At 37.3% G+C, this 11,185-nt stretch overlaps 2 protein-coding genes across 7 annotated transcripts; one reads left to right on the forward strand and one right to left on the reverse strand.

Annotated features, from left to right (window-relative positions):
• The first annotated feature begins 953 nt into the window (after window positions 1-953).
• LOC106768180 (20 kDa chaperonin, chloroplastic) lies at window positions 954-3,254 on the forward strand. Of its 2 annotated transcripts, none has more exons than XM_014653172.2 (6): window positions 954-1,071; window positions 1,269-1,441; window positions 1,573-1,752; window positions 1,897-2,052; window positions 2,524-2,601; window positions 2,922-3,254. In XM_014653172.2, exons 2-6 carry the CDS (start codon window positions 1,274-1,276, stop codon window positions 3,093-3,095), a joined length of 756 nt encoding a protein of 251 aa, XP_014508658.1. In that variant the 5' UTR covers window positions 954-1,071; window positions 1,269-1,273; the 3' UTR covers window positions 3,096-3,254. The 2 variants fall into 2 exon arrangements, with proteins under 2 accessions (XP_014508658.1, XP_014508659.1); XM_014653173.2 differs by lacking the exon at window positions 954-1,071 and adding an exon at window positions 1,103-1,179.
• A 273-nt stretch (window positions 3,255-3,527) lies between these two features.
• LOC106768179 (auxin response factor 19) lies at window positions 3,528-10,649 on the reverse strand. 5 transcript variants are annotated; one of them, XM_022783980.1, is made up of 16 exons: window positions 10,317-10,649; window positions 9,734-10,155; window positions 8,769-8,884; window positions 8,580-8,675; window positions 8,428-8,484; window positions 8,188-8,343; window positions 8,002-8,086; window positions 7,661-7,751; window positions 7,410-7,574; window positions 7,133-7,328; window positions 6,868-7,006; window positions 6,169-6,538; window positions 4,617-6,138; window positions 4,303-4,490; window positions 4,037-4,216; window positions 3,528-3,844 (listed from the first exon to the last, which is right to left on the reverse strand). In XM_022783980.1, exons 2-16 carry the CDS (start codon window positions 9,774-9,776, stop codon window positions 3,823-3,825), a joined length of 3,426 nt encoding a protein of 1,141 aa, XP_022639701.1. In that variant the 5' UTR covers window positions 9,777-10,155; window positions 10,317-10,649; the 3' UTR covers window positions 3,528-3,822. The 5 variants fall into 5 exon arrangements, with proteins under 5 accessions (XP_022639701.1, XP_014508656.1, XP_022639699.1 ...); XM_014653170.2 differs by having other exon boundaries at window positions 4,617-6,538; window positions 8,769-8,881; XM_022783978.1 differs by having other exon boundaries at window positions 4,617-6,538.
• Between the last annotated feature and the right edge of the window lie 536 nt (window positions 10,650-11,185).

An 11,185-nucleotide genomic window follows, 5' to 3' on the forward strand; every position in this document is an offset into this window, starting at 1 on the left:
TTTATTTTTTTTAGTTTTGAGAATGAAAATTATTAAAATAAGGCAAATGTTTCTGATTTTTTTCAATTGGGGCTAGCGCAGGGATGACAGAGAAAAAGTCTGAGTGAAAGAGATGAAAGAGAAAGGGTTGAGAGNAATGAAAGAGTTGGGTAAGGGTTTGGGGGTTTCTTTTTTTATTTTTTTAATTTTAAGAATGAAAATTATTAAAATATCCTTAACCTTAAAACTTAGAATTCATAATATAAGGGTATTTTTGTCTACTGAAACCCGATACACATTGCTAAAATGTACCAACTGAAAAACAGGCGTACGCAAGTTAGCAAATCCCTATATATATATATATATGTATATATATATATATTACATCTTTATTAAGTTGGCTTATAGTTAAATTAGTCAATGTGATTGATATGATTTGAATTTTAAAACTACGGTTACACCTATAGATTTGTGTAATAATTTAATATTAGTTAGGTTAAATGTTAGTTTTAAAGCTAGATAGTAAGAACATATATGTTGTGTTTGTTTAAAGGAGTTTAGAGGAGCGAGTGAAAGAGAGTAATACTCATAATTGGATCAACGTATTCGAAGGACAGAGGTGCGATTTTATCTTTGTTGAACTAAAGATAATTTTTTTTATTGTTTATTTAAGTGAATTTGAAGATAAGTGGATTTTGAAGTAAAGTTTGTAAGAATTGATGTATGATTTAATTTATATGAGGGATTAAAAAAATTTACTTCAAAATCTACTTTTGTTTATCTCCAAATTCACTCAAATAAACAAAAAAAATTATCCTTAAATTTCTTCAAATTCACTCAATCACTCTCCCCAATCACGCGCAAAGTGAACACATCTTTAATAACATTTTTTTTCTTTTTTGCATAAAATGTTGAGAAAATAGTAAAACATTGTGGAGAGGTTCACCGTGCTCTGCACTATAGAATTCCAGAAACTTCGGCTAACTTTCTATTATTATCTAAAAAAGAAAAAATAGTATTTGCTTAGGGTTTATATTTATCTTTCTTTTCACTGTTCTCTTACCCCAAGCTGCGTGGCATAGTTTTGATAAGGTACACTTTCTAATCTCCTATTTACTCTTCTTTCTAGAAAACTACCGTTTCTGTATAAGATTTAGAAAACTGAATGGAAGATCTGAACGAAAATCTTAACACAAAAATGTAATGCACGATTCTAACAGCATTGTTTGAGGTACATGTTGTGTTGTCGAAGGTTCCTTAGTTTAATTTGAGTTTCATTTTCTGAGCAGCTCCGATGGCAACCTCACAAGTCACTGCATCATTGAGGAATTTGTCTACATTTGAAAGGTTTCAAACCTCAACGCTTCGATTTCCTTCTGTTGGGCACGTGAGAATTGCCACTCTCAGGCAAAACTCGTTTCCTTCCCTTGTTGTCAAAGCTGCCACTGTTGTCGCCCCCAAGGTCTTTATTCTCGTTGCCATGTTATTGTTTGTTGACATAGATATAAGTTTTGTTGTTTTCAGAGTTTTGGTTTTTGCATTGGGTTTTTTCTGTTCAATGCCACGTGTTTCTGATTTTATTTCACGATTCAGCACACCACTGTTAGCCCTCTGGGTGACAGAGTACTTGTAAAAACTAAGGATGCTGAGGAGAAGACTGCAGGTGGGATTTTACTGCCAGCAACTGCTCAAAACAAACCTCAAGGGGGTGAAGTGGTTGCTGTTGGAGAAGGAAAGTCGGTTGGGAAGAACAAAGTGGATATTAGTGTAAAGGTGATGTTTACTTTCTATGTTAGGAAATAATTGACATTCAATTTCTGCACTTCTAAATTTTACTGCAGGAGATTGTGAGAAAGGAGTGTTTTCTTCTTAATTTTGAAATTTGAACTTATGTGATGCATTTCCTTTATATAATAGACTGGTGCAAAGGTTATGTATTCAAAGTATGCAGGGACTGAGGTGGAGTTCAATGGTTCTAAGCATCTTATACTTAAGGACGATGACATCATTGGTATCCTTGAAACTGATGAGGTCAAGGATCTTAAACCCTTGAACGATAGAGTCTTGATAAAGGTGTGTTACCCTTTTTAGTTTTTGTTTATTCTGATATTGGATGTTAGGCGGAGAATGGCATCGGATGACTTGTCAATCACATATTTATGGTGCGTTTTCACTAAACAAATTAATGAAGTATTTATTCAATAAGTCTTTATTACGTTAGGATTTATACCATGAAGATTGTTTGAATAATTTACAAAGATTTTTATTTTATTAAGTTACATTAAATAGTTTCTGGGAAATAAGCTAAAAAGGCTTAAGAGAATCATAAGCTCAAATAAGTTCCCTAAACTAATATCTACTATATCTTTTAACTTTTAACACTCTAGGTGTATTGTTCTGCCCATTTAGTAACTTGTTTTTGCCATATTTTTGCTTTAAGACTGTGTAACATTTACTGCAAATATGATTTCTGCTTATTTTACGTGCCTTTAAAAATGAATTAATGAGGTTATCTGTGCTGATTTGTTTAAATATATACTGCAGGTTGCTGATGCTGAAGAAAAAACTGCTGGAGGTTTGTTGCTTACGGAGGCAACCAAGGAGAAACCATCTATTGGAACGGTGAGCTTTCATGTTGTTCTTGACCTCGCGTTGAAAAGTTAGTATAGTTATAGAAAAAATTAATTTTGAAAAAAATGTTGGAGTTGTCAGAGGAATACGTTGAGAACAATTTAATTGATTGTTGCCAGTGTTGTATTTCCTTGTCCTAAATAGTTGCCTTTGGTGTGGAGTCAGTCTGTACTCTGCCAGGGTATTTTTTAGTATAAGTTATTATGAAAGTCAACAAATTTTCCATATATGGCGACAATACAAAACAAATCTTATTTTGTCAGTATATATTTACTCTTTATTTTTGTACTCTGTCTTTGATGTTACAACAGGTGATAGCAGTTGGTCCGGGACCTCTGGACGAGGAAGGTAACAGAAAACCATTGTCCATCATACCTGGGAATACTGTCCTGTACTCCAAATATGCGGGGAATGACTTCAAGGGAAAAGATGATTCTAACTACATTGCTTTGAGGGCTTCAGAAGTCATGGCTATCTTGTCTTAGTAACAAATTTTGCAACCTTAAATTTGTCTTAATGTTGAAGGAAATGGATATTTGTGCCATGACTACATGAAATGGAGGTAGTTGCAACCCAGTTCCTGTAGACTATTTGAATTAAAATTGCAAGGCTTGATATGCATTATTTTTTTCAACGGATTTTTATATTATGCATTTCCATGACCATACGAAGGAAAAAAAAAGTCAGGAAGCAATTGATATAAAATGGAGTGAGGCAGGGAAAGAACTCAGATCTACTAAGATGGTGATGGTAGACCAAGCAGACATTGAAGATTAAGCTAAAACAGAAGTAGCATTATACCCCAGATCCTAAACCGAAATTTCATTGTTATTCTATAGAAGTCCATACGTAATATTTAAGAAAAAAAAATTAAAAGGTTTAAATGAACAGAAGACAAGAAAGATCAAGAACACGGATGAACAAAAGACAGCACATATTTTAGGGGATGTTTCGTGTAAATGCAATCTTCGTAGCGTCAAGAGTGTAAAGTAGTTACCAATAACAATAAATTACACTCTTGAATAGTTAAAAATGAGACTGAATTTTCTTCATCCATAATGGCCACCGTGGAATCAGCCAGCACAGGAGCTAGAATTGGCACGCATTCACAATTCTCAGCCATCACTCAGACGTCAAACTTCCGTATAAAACTTTAACCATAACAAGATTTACAAGAGATAAGTAAAAACTAATGTTTACACTAATTATAAACTAGCTGGCTATTCTGCTGTACCTGGCAAAAATCAAAAAGAAAAAAATAAAAATTCTAATCCAACATCCGCAAGAAAAGCCGACTCCAATAGTAAGGGAATGTGGTGGTGCTCCCTTTAAGGATCTAAACTTGTAATGAATGTCTAGTTTCCATTTGAGAAAGCACAAAAACGACCAAAGTTCCACGTTTTATTGGTTCTCCACCATACCTTACCTATTAAAAGAGGCAGCTGAGTTATCTTCATATTGTCCCCTCCATGCATTGCCACTGTCTGTCCCACTGCAAGCTTGATTAGGGATTGGAACATTGCCACCCAAATCCCCATCCAAGCTCATTTGCTGCACTTCTGAATGTGACAATATCTTTATGCTCTGCACACAGCTTACGAATTCACTGCATGGAATTACAGGTTGGTCAAGAAAAATAAACCAGAATTGTAGTAAGTAGGCTTACAAATCATTAAGGAGTTAGCTACTTACTCCCAAGGGTCATCACCAACAAGAAGGATGTCATTTTCATGATCCACATATACTAATTTCCAGTCAGTCCTTTGAGGATCTAGCTGCCCTTCAATCCCAAACATTTTAGCCAAATCATGCCGAAGTTCATCATATCCCCTGTAACGGGTAACATCAATGCATCTTCCAACAGAGCCACGCTTTTGAACCTACAAAATTTGCAAATCATTTGAATATCAATTCATCATCCAATTTAATAAAACTTTTAACGAAGGCACACACCCACAATTCAAGCTATAGATATATGAAATTGCTATTGTTACAAAACGACAGACCTTAGTATATGTCCGCATTCGTGGAGGTTGGTTGCCCCGCAAGCCACTATTATTCAGAACACCAGTTTCGTTGATGACAACATCACTTGAGCAACCGGGCTTGAAAGGCAAGTTCGGCACTCCAAACGACTGTGAGCTGATGTCAGCAGTTGACAGCTCAGTTTCAATGTCTCTAGGAGCACCACCATAGTTAGACAACAAATTTTGAAGATCTTTTGAAGAGTCATATCCCCTTAAAAGCATGGTATCAGGGGTTAGATCATCCAGATTAGTGTCAAATGGTAAACTGTTTCTTGGGTGTGATTGGGCATCCCCTTCCATGCAGAAGTTCGAAAGTGGCAAGTTCTGTTGGACATTTCCAGGATCAAGGCAGTAAGATGTTCCAGAAGAAGAAGCTTCCAGCTGATCGGTGAATGCCCCTTTATACTTCAACTGGTCAGGTCCTTTTAGATTGAGCAACTCATGTTTGTTCTGCATGTCAGGCTTACTGTGAAGATCCTGTAACAGATTACTAGTGGGCTCAACTATCAAACTCCCCCCTAATGGTGCCTGTAGTTGCTGATTTCTTTTCAGGAGGTTTGGAGGAGACACCTGGCAGTTATTAGTAGATGGAGAAGTTGAGCATGATGGGGCATCACCATCTGTTAGTGTAGAGGGAGCTCTGGTGGTGGTAAGTGATTTCTGTGTATTCTGGGATTGGCTCATAGGATTCTGTTGTGATTGCATAAGAGATGAAGAACTGAAGTTGTTGCTGTTGAGAAGCTTCTCTGTTGAACATACATTATTGGCAAGCTGTTGAGGCTGATGATGTGATACAGGTGGTGGCGGCAGTGGTAATTGCTGGTTTTGTTGGTGAGAATTTTGTTGTGGTAGGAGCTGAGACTGCAATAGTGGGGTGGACGTAGAAAGAATTTGCTGTTGTTGGTGCTGCAATTTCTGTAGCAACTGTAGGTGGAGTTGTTGCTCTGAGGAATTTTGCTGTAACATTTGAGTAGCAGGCGGTTGTTGTTGTGATGCAATCTGTGGCAGGTTTTGTTGCAACAACTGCAGTGGAGATTGTTGCAATTGCGTCTGTTGTTGTTGCTGTTGTCTCAGTAAGAGGTTAGCTTGCTGGTCTAACTGTTGCTGGAATTGCGAGTCATGTGGTAAGGATGTCAATGGGAACGTATTCTTACTAGCCGACTGGATACCTTGCTGGGTTTGGATACCTCCTGAGAGTAATTGTTGCTGCTGAAGCTGACCATATGCCATTGGTGGTTGTACAAACTGACCTGTAATCTGGTTAGAAGAAACTACCCCATTATTCATAAGAGTAGGATGCTGACTTGGCTGTTGCGGTTTCTGGGGCTGCTGTCCTAGCTGTTGAGGCATTTGCTGAAGCAATGGCAGGTTTTGTGGCTCAGGCAGCTGCTGTTGCCTCTGCTGCTGGAGATGGTTCATTGGTATTTGCAACAATGACTGTAGTTGCTGCTGCTGCTGTTGCTGCAGCTGTTGTTGTTGCTGCAGCTGCTGCTGTTGCTGCTGCTGTTGCTGCAACTGTTGCTGTTGTTGCAACTGTTGCTGTTGTTGCTGCAACTGTTGCTGCTGAGGCCATGACACTTGGGACTGTTGCAACTGGTTGATTTGATTTGGCAGATTGGGTTTGTTTAATTGAAGAGTTGGGGAAGAGAGAACAGGAGGTTGAAAGCTCAATAATTTGGATGGGTCTTCGGTGCCAAGGTTACCCTGAAGAGTATTAGATGGAAACATGGATGGGAAACATCCTGATTGAGCAGCTGAGAGTTGATTATTCGGTTGCATGCTCATCCACTGAACTAAACTAAAACCAGGAAAGATTGAACTTGAGGCATCCTTCAGGCCAAACTCCTCTCCATGCCAGGGCATACCTCTCTTGAAAGCATTTTCCATATCCGACTCCTCTTCTGTAAAATCAATTGCAAAGATGGGAATAAGAACGAAATGCAGGTTTTATGAGTGATACTATTGAAAAAGGATATTACGAAAGAGACTGTACATTCAGAACAGAAGTAAGCCCGACTCTATGAACAGTAAACTACCAAGATACTAAGCAACAATTCACTAACACAGTCATTGCCAGCTTTTTTACAGAAAATTACTGCTAAAATGATACTTTTGTTAATGTGAAGATGAAAATAATTAAATTAAGGAAAGTTTCTCTGAATGTAATGAATGAACCAGAGAAACAAACAAGGAAGGAATTCTTTAAAGGAAAGCTGAAACTAGTTGCTACCTGGCATTCCTGGTTGCCTGGGGAACTTGGGCCTAAAAAATGGAGGTGGACAAATATAGAAAGGAGTAACAACTGGTTCAATTTCCCAAATTGAAACTCTACTGGGGCGCTCACCAGCTGTTGATTCATCCCATCCAACCTATAAATAATTCAAAGCATCACTATCTCATTAAGCCAATGAAGAGGTTTGCATAATGGATGTTATAAGGCACTTAACCAATTCCACAAAATAAATAACAATGTTATACAAACATTTTAACAATACCTGAATGTTTCGCCATTGTGAGTTTTTCCATCGGACAGGATCCAAGTCGCTGATCCCAGTTATTGTCCCCATATATCTGCGTACTCCAGATTCCTCAGTTTCAAACATCATTCTAAATCTCATTCCAAGAGAAACTTGAGTGTACATGGCTTTGTTGTACTTGGCCAGTGGAACAACAAATTCAGAGGGGCTAGCCCTGTCAAATTTAGAGGACCGTTATTCAATGGATGCATTCCATGCCATGTTATGACATGACAACACACATGCCAAATAGTACCTTGGATTGTAAAATATAGTAAAAGGGCTGTTGTTTGCAGCAGCATGAGCAGCAGCAGCAAGGATGCCAATATGCATGCTGTCACTGGATATTACTGATGAAGAGAGTGCCGGTTGCTGTCTGTTAGCACGCCTTATACCTAAAAGAAGATGCTTCTTTTCATCTCTAAACATAAACCCAAAAAATTTCCTCAGCGACAAGGGTCAAAAATATTCCAGAAATGTCTGTGCAAAACAAAATATATATTTAACCTGATAAAAAGAACAGAATCTCCTGCAAGCAGTCTTTTTGTGCTGACAAATACACTCCAACCAGTAGTTAATAGATGCCTCTTTGGTTGTCCTGTAGCCCATGTGCAACCAAGTTTAGCAATTAGCATTCAAACTCTGTAAAAATCAATTACACACTTTCTATGTTCACAATAAGGCAAAACCACATATTAAGAAGGTTTTCTAGTTTAAACAAAATTATTTGCACCAGTAAAGCGATAATATAAGCCATAGCAGTTTAGTTTACAAAGCACTAGATTTCAATGGTGACATATATTTAAGAAAGATGGCAATAAGTATAAAACATGTCACATGGATAATACCTCTATAAATATGTCTAAATGGCCATGTATTATCATGCAAATCCTTGGCTACAAGCTCCTGAGCTGGAGGCTGCATTGAATAGTCCTATCAAACAAACACAGTTATGGTCAGCATGCAAACTTCTTCTGATTATTATAGCTCTAGCTCCAAAGAATAAACAGAAAACGGAAATGTCATGCACGTACCAAAGTCGGGAATATTTTCTCAGCTGCTCTACGTGGCACAGAAAATCCACCATGAGTGCTGGTGTCACTAGCTGTAAGTGTTTTGCAGAAGAACTCAGTAGGTTGACGGTTTTGTTTGAGACCCATGTCTGATGCCAGTATTGCTTCTTTCTCATACTGTAAGAGCCAGCCAATTCAAACAATATTTATTGGGAACTAAATCCCACATGCAATAAACAAAGATTGAAGAGTTAAACATACTTTGTTTACAGGTTGAAGAGTCATCTGTGCATAGACCTCATCAGTTTCAGGATCAGCCTGGAAAAAATACACAACAAAACCATATAATGTATTAAATCAGACAAACTAACATTGTCTCGAATCAGTAAGTCACATGTGGGAAGTTCACGTACATGCAACGCCACATTGTGAAGCATGCAAATCAACTTGGAGGGAAGGTTAGGGTAACTGGGAATGAATTCAGTCTCCTTTTGCATGGAAGCTGCAACCTGCAAGTTACAGTATCACAAAGAACGTAAATCAGAAATCAAAATACAGAAATACAAAGCTCGTAGAATAGAAGCATGGTATATGAAGTATACTTGTTCGCTGTGTCCTTGGGGGAAGTACACCACAAGACTTCCAACAGGAGGCAAAGACACCAAAGGTCCAGCACAAGCATGCCATAACTCTGAATTGATCGTCTTCCTTTCCCCTGCTAACAAAACAAATAAACCTTTTAACAGACATTTTTATAACTCTTTGTTTTCTTAAATGCCTTTTTTTTTTGTCTGAAACAGAGAAAAATACTGAAATTGTTGAATCCATTTATGTACAATTTCTTCAAGCCTGCTATTGAACAAGAGATGCAGATTTGAAAAGGATGTATTATTATAGAATAAAGAAATACAAAATTCTTTAATAATCAATATTTCTGAAGAGGCAGCAGCTTTAACATGTATTTACAATTGCCAAAAAGCAGTTTTAGTGCAAAAAGCAAAGGAACAGATCTTGCATATTCCTCTCGTGAGAATATACAGAGAAGGTAAATAAATAAAATTGAAAACCCTTTTCTTTTCTTAAATATTTTATTACACAGGAATCATATTCTCTCTGAAAACTGTCACGCAAACATATTCACCGTTTCTCTACTTGTAATGAAACTGCAGAAGCAACAAGTGACTCTTTTGCTCGATTTTTGCCGTGTTATTACTAAACCTAATAACAAACCAAACTAAGTAAACAACTCTATAAAGCTAAAGGATACACAGCAAGATGAAAACGGTTCTCTTCATTTTTCAGGAGAAAAAAATGGTCAGTTAATTATTGCATATGTAATAAAACCATTTGACAGTCACCCAACTTTTGAACTGAAATGCCCATACATATTTCATCTAAAATGCCATTTGTTTAGTTTAACAGCACAGAAGTAGTATTTTCAAAGAAAAAAAAATCATCCTTGGAGCCTCTGAAGAGGATTATGCTTAATGAATCATAAAATAGGAAAACACAAGCAGAGAAAGAATAGAAAGATGAATGGTGAAGCGGTAAGGTTCGAAAAATCCACCTTCGCCAGAATTAGGCAAGAAACCATTGGATGGAACCTTCATTACGACCTATGAAAAATGACCCAAAACAAATTCACAACATGGCCTTTTCTAGCACCATGATTTGCCCCTGTTCCACAGCTTTTCCATAACAAGGCAATCCTAACTTCAATTCATCCAACACTGCCCCAGAAACGAACACAAGGATCAACAAAAAAAAGCTGACCCCTTTCCCTCAAATGCAACTAATTGCTAGCTCCAATTTCCACAGAGCTCAAGCACTCCAATTTCAACAGCTTAACATCCGAGGATTCCAGCCAGACATGTCAGCGCCAAATCTCAAATAAATCAAAACTCTAAAACCAGCACTCTCGGCCGAAACCATAAGCATCAGCAGAGAATGGAAAAGAAGTGAAGGTGATGATTTCGAAGAAGCCAAAACCTGTGCAGCCGAAAGAAGTGAACTCAACAACTCCACCAAACAACAAAAGAAGAGAAAAAAAAGAGCAGAAAAGGGCAGTTTGAAAGGAAAGAAAAGAAGGGGCAAAAGAAAAAAAGAGTGATGAAGCCCCAGTTATGTCCGAGTATGACGTAAAGAATCACCTTGCAGTTGCAGGCGGCATATTCATGAGGGTGGACAAAAGAACATAGAGAAGAAGTGACCAAAATGGAAAAGCATGAAATGGGTATGCACTGTTGTTTCTGGGGATTGAGGTGGCACAACAGGTGATGCAGCAGAGATCAAAGTAGAAAGAGAAAGAGAGAGAGAAAGAGAAAGCAGAGGGCAAAGAAAAGCAAGACAGCTTTATTTCTGTGTATGTGAACTGAACAAGCCGACATCAAATATAGACCAAAGCAGTCAATCACAGACAGACATGGTTAAACAACTAAGCTAAAGCTAAGTAAGGTTTTGCAATAAACGCAGACACACGTATTTACGCTCCTCAATTACGATACATAAACAATCTTCTTCTTTTATGCCAAAAACTCCCATAACAGTAACACATTCTAATGCTATCGGATAAGGTGAAAACAACATCTTCCACCTCTAAACTTACCCTATAACCTAAACCATTTTAACCAATCACAGATACACATTTATCAAGTAGGCATCAACGACTAATACAACTTATTAGTATATAATTAGTATAAAAATAACAAATTTATCGTAAAACGTTTTCTTCCATTTGTTTTTTCCTATTTCTCGTGATTAGAAAACTTGGGCCCAATATTCAGTGCAGAGTTCAGATTCCAGCGTGTGGTGCCTTTTCCTTTTGGCTACCATGGTTGAAGTAAATTGTGAGGGTAAATTTTAAGCGAAAAATATTAGTATTTTTTTTATGGTTGGAGGTTGAACTGGTAAAGCGACTGATCTCAGAAAAAAAGTTGAGGTCCATGTGAGGAGGAATTAACCTTTTTTATCAACATTTTCTGTGAACACTGTTGAGGTTTTAATTTCTTTTTTTTAGATT

This window comes from Vigna radiata, chromosome 7, assembly GCF_000741045.1.
Source record: "Vigna radiata var. radiata cultivar VC1973A chromosome 7, Vradiata_ver6, whole genome shotgun sequence".
In the NCBI taxonomy this organism is placed as follows: Eukaryota; Viridiplantae; Streptophyta; class Magnoliopsida; order Fabales; family Fabaceae; genus Vigna; species Vigna radiata.